The 11744-nt window shown below is 42.1% G+C and overlaps 1 protein-coding gene across 1 annotated transcript; it reads left to right on the plus strand.

Annotated features, from left to right (window-relative positions):
- The first annotated feature begins 2344 nt into the window (after nt 1-2344).
- On the plus strand, nt 2345-6799 carry LOC148049909 (vomeronasal type-2 receptor 26-like). The gene is made up of 2 exons (XM_087705302.1): nt 2345-2450; nt 5895-6799. Exons 1-2 carry the CDS (start codon nt 2345-2347, stop codon nt 6797-6799), a joined length of 1011 nt encoding a protein of 336 aa, XP_087561428.1.
- The last annotated feature ends 4945 nt before the right edge of the window (nt 6800-11744 follow it).

The following is an 11744-nucleotide window of genomic DNA, read 5'->3' on the forward strand; positions in this document are numbered from 1 at the left end:
TTGTCATTTGCAAAACTAGGAGTCCAAATAAAATTAAAATGTAACTTGCCAAGTATCTACTACACAATGTAATTTGGAAGATGGCATTAAATTGTTTGTAAGTAGTTATCATTCTTGAAAGACTGGAATTGAAGAAGTCATGATACAAATATCCAACAATAAAGAGAATGTGGGGATGCAATGGAATATTTGATGTTATTTCTGATAGCTAAGATCTCCATCAAGGGAATTCATTTAGCTTCTAGGAAAAAGACCAGACTTCTAGGTTGATGGCCATCACATTATGACAGAAAGCAGGATGTGTCAACTGTGGTGTTCAACCAATTGCTGTATTTTTCAGAGTATAAGACACACCTTTTTCCCTCAAAAAAGAGGCTGAAAAACTGGGTGCGTCTTATACACCAAATACAGCATTTTTTGCCTCCCAAAGCCCCGCCCCCTTCACCAAAATGGCCATGCTTAGCCTTATGGAGGCTTTCAGAGAACTCCTGGGGACTGGAGAGGGTAGAAATGAGCGAAAAATTGGGTGTTTTTGCCCCCCCCCAGCCCCCAGCAGCACTCTATAAGCCTCCGTAAGGCTATGAATGCAATTTTTTGACAAAAAGGGCCCATTTTTGCAAAAAATGGGCTGTTTTTGCTTGTTTTTGCGCCCACCAGGAGCACACTGCAAGACACCCCCCCCTCCAAGGCTATTCATGCCTTTTATTTGAAAAAACCACGTACCTCATCTACATAAGGAATTTTTTGGCTTTTAACCCTTGCTTAACTCTTCGCAAGTGATAATACAGATATACTAAATGAGGCACATGGTTCTCTCGCCTCCTCCTGCAGAGGGCACATTTTTAGAGGCTTTTTTAAACAGCTAAGCACTAAGCAGAGTCATCCACTGTGACTCTGGCAGCAACTACCTCTGCCTTTTTCCTTTTAATTTTTTTTCTTTTCATGATGACAGTGGTGAGGCTCTGCCTCCCCTGCCTCCCCTGACTGCACATCACTGCTACCTACCATATTTCTCTATCTCTCTCTATTTCTCTCTCTATACATCTATCCTTCTATCTATCTATCTATCTATCTATCTATCTATCTATCTATCTATCTATCTATCTATCTATCTATCTATCTATCTATCTACCTACCTACCTACCTACCTACCTACCTACCTACCTACCTACTCTCTCCTTCCCTCCCTATCTACTGTATTTCTCTCTCTCTCTCTCTTTCTCTCTCTCTATCCCTCTATCTACCAACCTACCTACTCTCTTTCTCTCTGTCTCCCTCCCTTCTCTCTCTCATCTCCTTCTATTTCCATCTCTCTATCCCTCTACCTACATACCTACACATGCTCTCTCTCTCCCTCCCTACCTATTGTATTTCTCTCTCTCTCTCTATTTCTCTCTCTCTCTATCCCTTTATCTACCTACCTACCTAACTACTCTCTCTCTCTCTCTCCCTCCCTCCCTACTGTATTTCTCTCTCTTTCTCTCCCTCTCTATCCCTCTATCTACCTACCTACTTTTTTTTAAATTGCCTCTTCAAAAATTTGGTGCATCTTATAGTTCAAAAAATACAGTAATACAGTGTTTTTTCTTTCAGATTCTTCCTCACCTGAGGAACATCCAGTTCAACAACAGTGCTGGAGATGAAGTCTCCTTCTCAGAAAGTGGACTGGTGTCTGCTCTTTATGACCTTCTCAACTGGATTTTCCTCCCCAATCAATCTTTTGTCCCTGTGACAGTTGGGCAAATAGATTCCATGGCTTCCCCAGGACAAGATTTCACCATTAACTCCAATGCAATCATCTGGGCCACAAAGGTGAGCTGGAAGGAAATGTTATAGATTCAGCAAAGAATTCATTCACTGCAGAGGATGCATAACATCTTTTTATCTGGGAAACAGTTAAATTCAGAAATTTCATGAAAAACCTGCTTTTGCGTATAACACATTTCAGATTTGACTTCTGAAGAGTCTGTGATGGGGTAAGATTGGGAGGAATTCCTGCTTGAAACCTAGGACGTCATTAAAGCAGGCAAGAATGATTTCCATGGACCGTTCCCATTCAGTTGGATCCTCACAATTCTTTCTTTTAGAAAAGTTCCATGTCACAAGCCTTCCTTTACATTTTGAGGTCCCAGGTCCAATCTCCAGCATCCATTGGTGGGTCAGGATTGCATTGGCCTGACTCCCCCTGGAGCTTATCCTGGTTTCTGGGAAACCATTTCTTTTGAAGAGGTTCTAAAGATGGAAAAAGCAATGCACAAATGAATAAATGAAGAATGTTCATTGATGAGGCCACCTACAGTATTTCTCTTCTCTTTTTTAGAAAGTGCCCTTTGCCAGGTGTGGCATGAAGAGGTGCCAGGCAGGAGAGAGGAGAAGAGTTCCAGAGAGAGAGCAGGTTTGCTGCTACCAATGTGACCCTTGTCCAGAAGGGACCATATCTAATCAAACAGGTAGACACCCTTTACCTGTAGATCTTCCAGGATCAAGTAAACCATTAACTGGAAAAAATGTTGATTTTTGGGTTCAGTTCTGGTAGTATTTATATGCTTCAATATAGTCATACCTTTCAGCAGACCATCTCAATTCATGAATCTAAACTGTACTACCCCACAGGTCACTTTTCTTGCTCCTCAGAAATTTAATACAGGTTGCTGTCAGGGTTCCAAATAATACATTCATATCAAGCAAAACTCTGAGGCAGGTAGATTCCTCAAAGAATAGTGTCAGGCCTGCAGCCATAATTTCTTCTGGATCTCAGGCCTGCCACACTTTCTATTATTCTACCATGCATTTTCTATTGTGGGAAAATGGGAGGGGGCATTGTACAGAGTTGGATGATATGTAGCCATAACAACATTCTTTCTAGAAAGCCAAGGTCATCCTTTGTCTTTGCACCTCTGCACCTGACCGGAACTGGATGTGTGGAAGGTGACAGAATGGCAGTGGAAGATTCAACCATGTGATGGACTTGTGGGTGTGGGGGCAAGATATTGAACTTTCAACTGGGTGGGGAAAACTGGGATGCTTTCAGATTCAGGTTTCCCCAGATGTGCCAACATTGCTCTCTTAATAAATTGGAAATTTGAGCAACACTTTGCCTTGGACTCTGATTTACTTTTGGATGCTATTTGGAACCCTGACAAATAGCTTTATTTCATATATCATATTGGCACAGATCTGGTGAAAACGGACTTTGAAGGTTCCCATGGTTTTCACTTAATTAAAAGTAAACGTTTGTCACTTTCTCAAAACAATCAGTCACATGGTCCAATCACAATGCTGTCTGGTTGTCTGGTAATGTCACTCCACCTTCCTCTGACCATGTGTGAGAATGTCCTTTGTTCCCAAGAGAAAGTATTTTGTTTTGTCTACAAAATCGCAGCTATCTAAAATTCCCCCACCCTATCCCTCACCTCCAGTGTGGCAACACTGAAGCAGTCAAAAATGGCTCTGATTTTTATTAAGGACCTGCTTCTTCTATCAAAACACTCGATCTCCCAGGAAATTTGGATTATGGATTTCCTTTCTGGCAGCTCTTTGAGGGTCAGATTAGGTAATCTTATCTCCCCAGTCCTTATTCTTAACATTAGTACACCACAGGGTTGCGTGTTGAGTCCTTTATATTCTTTATGCATATGACTGCATTCCCATTCACGCCAGTAATACTATTATTAAATTTGCAGATGATACAACAGTGTTGGGACCCATCTCCGGGAGGAAGGGGGATGAATCTGCTTATTGAGATGAGGTGGACCAGTTGCTTTCATAGTGTGGAGACAATAACTTGGTCCTTAACACCAATAAGACTAAGGAGTTTGTAGTGGACTACAGAAGGAATAGATCAGACATCCAGACCTTGCTTATCAATGGAGACCGAGTGGAGCAAGTGGCCAGTTTTAAGTTTCTGGGTTTTATCATAAAAGAGGACCTAACCTGGGGTGTTCACATTGCAGCACTGATCAAAAGGGCCCAGCAGAGATTATACTACCTGAGACTTCTCAGGAAACAACAACTAAATGAAAAACTGCTGGTGACCTTCTACTGCTGTGTCATAAAAAGTATTTCAATGGTTATGTATGGTTTGCCAATTGCAAAGTGGCAGATAGGACAGCACTAGAGGTGGTATTCTATATGCTCTGGTAGCAGAAATCATGGGTGGGCCTGTCCAACCACCCCGGCTCTATGCCATCCTATTTAGGCATGTTTTTGAGACCGGGTGCATGCGCGGAAGGTGCATTCGTGAGCAAAGCGCATGCACAGAAGGCTGAGCATATGCACAGAGGTCGCAAGCATGTGGTGAAGCAGTAGTAATGAAATGTGTAACCAACCACTGGACAGCACTCCAGAAGGTTAACATCATTGCCCTCTCAACCTCCTTTGAACAGCTTTATAGTTCCTGCTGCCTTAAGGAAGTTCAAAAGATTCTTAAAGATCCATCTCATCCTGGCCCCCCTTTTTTTGAACTATTACCATCTGGCAGATGGTACAGGATGATAGAAACAAGAACGAATAGATTGAAAAACAGCTTCTATCCCAATGCAGTAATAATGTTGAATACTACTCTATAGTGCAATATTACTGCAATATCAGAGGTTTTCAATTCATTTGTATAGAATGTGAAGGGTGTGTGATTTTGTTTTATTTTTTAATGTTTCATGTACACTGAAGATGACATTCAATCTCATTGTATGATGTGCAATGACAATAAAGTAAACTAAACTGGAAGCTGTTAAAGACTGGATGAGAGCGAACAAACTGGTGCTCAACCCAGACAAGACCGAGTGGCTGTTGTGCTTTCCTCCCAATAATTTGACCACCGTACCATCAATCAGGCTGGGGGGACAAAACTTATACCCCTCAGATAGGGTCCGCAACTTGGGAGTCCTCCTGGATCCACAGCTGAGTTTTGATCACCATCTATCAGCTGTGACCAGGGGGGCATTTGCCCAGGTTCGCCTGGTGCGCCAGTTGCGGCCCTACCTGAATCGGGAGGCTCTCACGACAGTCACTCGAGCCCTTGTGATCTCTAAGCTGGAATACTGCAATGTGCTCTACATGGGGCTGCCCTTGAAGAGCACCCGGAGACTTCAGCTAGTACAGAACACGGCCGCGCGAGTGATAGTGGGCGCACCTCGGTTCGCCCACATAACACCTATCCTCCGCGAGCTGCGCTGGCTGCCTGTAGATCTCCGGGTGCAATTCAAGGTCTTACTTACCACCCATAAAGCGCTCCATGGTAGTGGATCTGACTATCTGAGAGACCGCCTCCTGCCAATAACCTCCCTGCGTCCCATCAGATCGCATAGAGCGGGCCTCCTCCGTATTCCATCCGCCAGTCAGTGCCGACTGGCGACCACCCGGAGGAGAGCCTTCTCAGTTGCTGCTCCGACGCTATGGAACAATCTCCCCGTGGAGATTCGTACCCTGACCACAGCCCAGGCCTTCCTCACAGCCCTTAAGATCTGGCTAGCCCGTCAGGCCTGGGGATAAATTTTCTTGCCCCTCCCGAATGCTGAGTGAATGTTGTGTTTTAGTACTTTTTGTTATCTCACATTTTTTTTCCTGTATTTTGTCTTTCACTCCCCTTCCCTTACTATTGTAAGCCGCCCTGAGTCCCCTTAGGGAAAAGGGCGGCCTATAAATGTTAAATAAAATATAAAAAAATATATAAAAAAAATATAAACTAAATTCATAGACTTGTCAGAGACAGAGCAGATGTATATACCTATGTCTGCTAACCCTTCCCTGCAAAAAGGTTTGAATGGGTGAAGTTGAAGTATAAAGTAGAGAACAGATCCATTTTTCTGGCTAACCCATTCCCAGCATTGTCAGTACAGATAGATGATTTGCCCTTGTTGATACACTATAAAGTATACACTGAATCTTGATTTCAGACGCAGCTTGCTGTGGCCCCTGCCCAGGAAACCAATATCCCAACAAGGACAAGGACTACTTCATTGCCAAGAAGATCCACTTCCTTTCCTATCAAGACACCCTGGGATACACTTTAGCATCTCTTGCTCTTTTTCTCTCTGTGACCACCTCTGCAGTTCTGGTGATTTTCTGTAAGAATCACAACACACCAATGGTCAAGGCCAACAACAGAGATCTTACCTACATCCTCCTGGTCTCCCTCCTGCTCTGCTTCCTCTGCTCCCTCCTCTTCATTGGTCGACCTGGGAAGCTCACCTGCCTCTTCCGACAAACTGGCTTTGCCGTTCTCTTTGCCCTTGCAGTTTCCTCTGTGTTGGCAAAAACTATCATGGTGGTTCTAGCCTTCATGGCCACTAAGCCAGGGAACAGGACAAGGAAACTCTTAGGAAAACCACTGACCAACTCCATTGTCATAGCCTCTCCCCTGATCCAGGCAATTCTTTGTGCAAACTGGTTGGCCACCTCTCCCCCATTTCTCAATGTGGACTTTCACTCCTTGATAGGAGAGGCCATCTTGGAATGTAATGAAGGCTCAGTTTCAATGTTTTACGCTGCCCTCTCTTACTTGGGTTTCCTGTCCCTCATTAGTTTCACAGTGGCATTTCTAGCTAGGAAATTGCCTGACAGCTTTAACGAAGCCAAGTTCATTACTTTTAGCATGCTGGTCTTTTGCAGTGTTTGGATCACCTTCCTCCCCACCTACCTGAGCACCAAAGGGAGGTCCATGGTGGCCGTGGAGATCTTCTCCATCTTGGCCTCTGGGGCTGGTCTCTTGGCTTGCATCTTTTTCCCCAAATGCTACATTATCCTATTTAAGCCTAATCTGAATTGTAGAGAGAATATAATGAGGCACAAGAATATCTGATCATACTATTTATTTATGAAACATAGTTACAGTATATTACCACTCAAGTTATACATAAGTGATTCCAGCTGGATTACAACGTTAAAAATCACAGCATAAAACCCCATTACATTGCCTCATTGCACCCACATTTATGCAGAGATTTTGACTGGATAAATTGTTTTTGATCCTCTTTTTTCTACAGAATCCAATCTGGTTTTTTTAATCTTTTTTTTTATTTGTGTTTTCTATTTCTGTCCTGTCAAAGTCTTTAATTTTCTTTGTTTTTTTCTGCTTCTTTGCTCCTCCTTCACTCTTCTCCTCTTCCAACTCTTGGCTGCATCTGAGGGAAATTACAGGAAGACTCAAAGGTGCCTTTTCAAGAGTCAACTGGACTTTCTGTGGGGTTTTTTTTGAGACATTTTGCTTCTCATCCAAGAAACAACTCTGACTGGATGGTGGGAAATGGAAGCATTTCATTCCCCACCCTCCAGTTCCATTCAAATCCTTCCATTCCCCACCATCCAGCCAGAGCTGAAGAAGCTTCTTGGATGAAAAGCAAAATGCCTTCAAAGAAAAAACAGAAAGTCCAGTTGCCTCTTGAAAAAGCACCTTTGGGACAACCACGACTGAAAATCTCCATAGACATTTACTGGAAGGAATTTTCCCTCCGGCACGTCCAGAAGGGAAGCAATCAACATCAAATGAAGTACTAATACCACTCGAAAAAGCCTTAGTAAGACCACATATAGAATCCTGCATCCAGTTTTGGTCACTACACTATAAAAAAGTTGTTGAGACACTAAAAAAAGTGCAGAGAAGAGCAACCAACCAAACAGCAGCCAAGGGTAGGACCTCTCTCTCTCTCAGTCAACACTGATTGTTATCTGTCCCATAGAGATGAATAAACCCAGCAAAATGCAGTGTCACCCACTCCCTGTCAGTGTTCCAAATATCATCCAGAATTAAATCAGAATTCAAAGCATAGCTTTCATCAAAGTTCCAATTCAATCAGACACATGTTGGTACAAACTGTGGAAACCCTAATCTGAAAGCTTCCAGGTTTCCCCACCCAGTTGAAAGTTCAAGATCTTGTCCCCCACACTCCAAGTTCATCAAATGGTCCAATCTTCCTCTGCCATGCTGGTATTTCCACCCATCCAGTTCCTATCAGGTGCAGAGGTGCGGAGACAAAAGATGACCTTGGGTTTCTGGAAATGAATGTTTTATTATGACAATGACACATTCTTCTCCTTACTATCCCCCCTCCCTATTCCCCACTAATGAAACAGCATAGAAAAATAATAGAAAGTGTGGCAAGCCAAAGATCCTGAAAGGAATATGATTGCAGGCCTGACACTCCCACTCCATAGACCTATTAGAGAAGGATACCATGGTAAATGATATCGAAGACAACTAAGAAGTCAAGTTGAGCAAAAAGGGATGCATGGCTCTTACCAAACTTGCCAAACCAAATATAATATTCTGCCTTTTTAAATATTTCCCAAAATATTTCATTCTTCTGGAGTAGGGGGCTTCCCTCAATTTCATACCCAGGTCTGAATCCTGACCGAATGGTGCCTAGACAGATTGCTTCATCCAGGGCTCTTTCAAGATAATCCTTCTGTCAGGCGTGCAGCCATCTTTTCTTCTGGATCTTTGGCCTGCCACACTTTCTATTATTCTACTTTGCATTTTCTATTGTGGGAAAATGGGAGAGGGGATTGTAAGGAGTGAGATACTATGTAGCCATAACAAAATTCTTTCTAGGAAGCCAAGGTCATCCTATGCCTCTGCAACTGGATGGATGGAACTACCAGCATGCCAGTGGGAGATTGGACCATGTGATGGACTTGTGGGTGTGGGGGCAAAATCTTGAACTTTCAACTAGGTGGAGAAAAACTGGAAGCTTTCAGATTTGGGTTTCCCAGATATGCCAACTCGGCTCTCTTAATTAATTGGAACTTTGAGCAATACTTTGCCTTGGACTCTGATTTACTTTTGGATGCTCTTTGGAATGCTGATGCCTTCTTTCAAGGATGAATATATGCTTCTCCAGTTTCACTACTGGGTCTGATCCCAATCACGACAGATTGCCTCCCTCTACTCTTGCCATTGCTCTTGCCTCTGTTTTCTCTGTGTCTCATGAAAATTCAAAATCTACACAGTTCAAGTTGAGGCTGTTTAACAAACTGAAGGTTTTCAAAGACCTTCCTGGCCAAGGATATAATCTGCTTCTTGAGCAGGAGATGAGAATCCAGGAAGACCCCCCACTTCATAGATACAATGCAATGACACGTGAGATCAAATAGGGAATTTCCCAATACAGAGAAGACCAATAATTCACAACTGCTTGATTTGTGTCAAGACACCCTAGGATATATTTTAGTTTTTATTGCTCTCTTTTTCTCTGTGATCACTTCTGTAGTCCTGGTGATTATCTATAAACATCATGACACACCAATTGTGAAGGCCAACATCCGAGATCTCACCTACATCCTCCTGGTCTCCCTCTTGCTCTGCTTCCTTTGCTCCTTTCTTTTCATTGGTCAACCTGGGAAGGTCACTTGTCTCTTCCAAAAAACTGCCTTTGCCATTCTCTTTTCCCTTGCAGTTTCCTCTGTGTTGGCAAAAACTATCATGGTAGTTCTGGCCTTCATGGCCACCAAGCCAGGGAACAAGTCAATGGAACTCTTAGGAAAACCATTGACTAACTCCATTGTCTTAGTCTGTCCTCTGATCAAAGCAATTTTTTGTATCACCTGGCTGATAATCTCTCCCCCATTTCCCAACTTGGACTTCCACTCCTTGGTAAGAGAGACCATCTTGGAATGTAATGGAGGTTCAGCTTCAATGTTTTATATTGTCCTTCCATACTTGATTTTCCAGGCCCTTGTGAGTTTCACAGTGGCCTTTATGGCAAGGAAATTGCCCGATAGCTTTAATGAAGCAAAGTTCATAACTTTCAGCATGCTGATCTTTTGCAGTGTTTGGATCAGCTTCCTCCTCACCTCCTCCCATGGTGGCTGTGGAGATCATCTCCATCTTGGCCTCTGGGGCTGGTCTTTTGGTTTACATCTTTTAACCCAAAGGCTTCATTATCATACTGAGGCTCCATGTTAATTGTATGGAAAATATGATAAGGAACAAAAGTCTCTAACTGATTCACGCATGGGACACATTTAAATTTATTTTTGAGGCATATTTAGTATCCTATGACTTTTCTAAAACATGCTAACCATGAAACAGGAACACTTCCATCAAATAATGACTTATCAACTGCCATAATTGGTTACAAAAGAGTTGATTGCTTGAGGTGCAGATATAGAGATTGAATGAAGTAAATAAATAAATAAACCTGCTATCAAAAGTAATAATGCAGGCATCTTCATCCCATGCCTTCCAGTTGTCTAAATTGAGGCCCAGTTCCCTATCTGGAAAGAAAGCTTTCTGTTTAAGATAAGTTCATTATCTCAAAAAGTATATTTTTCCATTTTATTCCTTTTAATGAGCTATTCAAGCTTTTTAAAAAGGTTAGGTGCCGTATCAATGTGTATGTATGTATGTATGTATGTATGTATGTATGTATGTATGTATATGTATGTATGTATATGTATGTATGTATGTATGTGTGTGTGTGTGTGTGTGTGTGTGTATGTATGTATGTATGTATGTATGTGTGTGTGTATATATATATATATGTTTACATAGTCTTCTGACTCTTTGTAAAATTCCCTGCTTGTGTTCCTTTTTTTATAGTAGATATTAAATTTTAACAAAGCCAAGTTCATTACTTTCAGCATGCTGGTATCTACTGTGTTTGGATCACCTTCCTCCCCACCTATCTGAGCACTAAAGGGAAGTCCATGGTGGCCATGGAGATCTTCTGCTGCAACATGCAGGGAGGCTAAACCAAGCCACTTTCATGTCTTCTCAGAGTGCCGAGAACCTTCGCGCTCTCTTCGGCTCCTCATGACTGCAACAGACAACCAGAAGCGGTGGAGGCTGTTGGGCTGAAAACCCAAGCCCCATTAGCCCCAAAAGCTGCTTCTTGATGAAGAAGCCTAAGCAAAGGAGGGTTGGGTGGAGGAAAAAGAAAACCCTAGCGAGGGCTGCTGGAGTGGCATTGCCCCCCTGGGTTCACGGACTTCTGCCCCTCATGCCGTGCTTTGCAGCCACTGCAGCCCCTCCCAGACAGTATTTGTCAGCTGGAAATTATGGCACAACTTTAACAGCAGAAAGAAGGTTTAAGTCTGCAAAAGATAATGTTTGAAATTCAGAAAATATCAAACACATTTGATAGGATGAAGAAGAAGTTGGAAAATCTAGAGCATCTAACAGTAAAATATGATGAAGAAGTTGGAGATGTTTATCAAGTGGAAAAAGTGGAGGTTAGAGTCCTAAAAACCAAAGAGAAAAATGACCACAAAGAAATCAAATCCGCTGATATCTATGGTGATTGGTTTGTGTCTGGAAATGGAAAGAGTGGAACACGGAAAGAGGAATTAAATGGAGGGGAACTCTACCCTAGATGGCAAGATACAGAAGAAGAAAAAACAAAAGAATTTATGGGTTTAAAGAGAGAAATTGTATTAGCAACATCATTGATAACACCACTGACAATTAAAGATAAGCTGATCAAGGAAACAGAAGAAGGGCATTGAAATTACATGAGAGACTTAATAAGCAACGAGTTACAAAGAGGAGTCCATTCAAATTTGATTAAGGAGATGATTAGAGGACTGATACAACAAATGACAGAAGACATGAGATTGTTTTGCTACTGGAAAGATACAGATTGATAGATGAAAGTGTATAATCTAAAACTAGTGAAATTTAGTGAAAATTAGTGACGATAGATATGGTTAAATAAACAACTGATAATGATAATAATGTATACATATGTATTGGTATGACAAGTAGTAATTGGATATGAATATTGAATGGTACCTATGAAAGGAAGATT

The sequence above is a fragment of the Thamnophis sirtalis genome, unplaced genomic scaffold (genome assembly GCF_051295495.1).
Source record: "Thamnophis sirtalis isolate CommonGarterSnake01/CBP01778 unplaced genomic scaffold, rThaSir2_p1.2 scaffold_1, whole genome shotgun sequence".
NCBI lineage: Eukaryota > Metazoa > Chordata > Lepidosauria > Squamata > Natricidae > Thamnophis > Thamnophis sirtalis.

What these genes read in the sequence shown, in the direction of transcription:
- LOC148049909 (XM_087705302.1), top strand. Translation starts at nt 2,345, where the DNA reads ATGAAGAGGTGCCAGGCAGGAGAGAGGAGAAGAGTTCCAGAGAGAGAG. An exon ending in GACCATATCTAATCAAACAG is followed by an intron (nt 2,451 to 5,894) that starts GTAGACACCCTT and finishes TCTTGATTTCAG; the next exon opens with ACGCAGCTTGCTGTGGCCCC.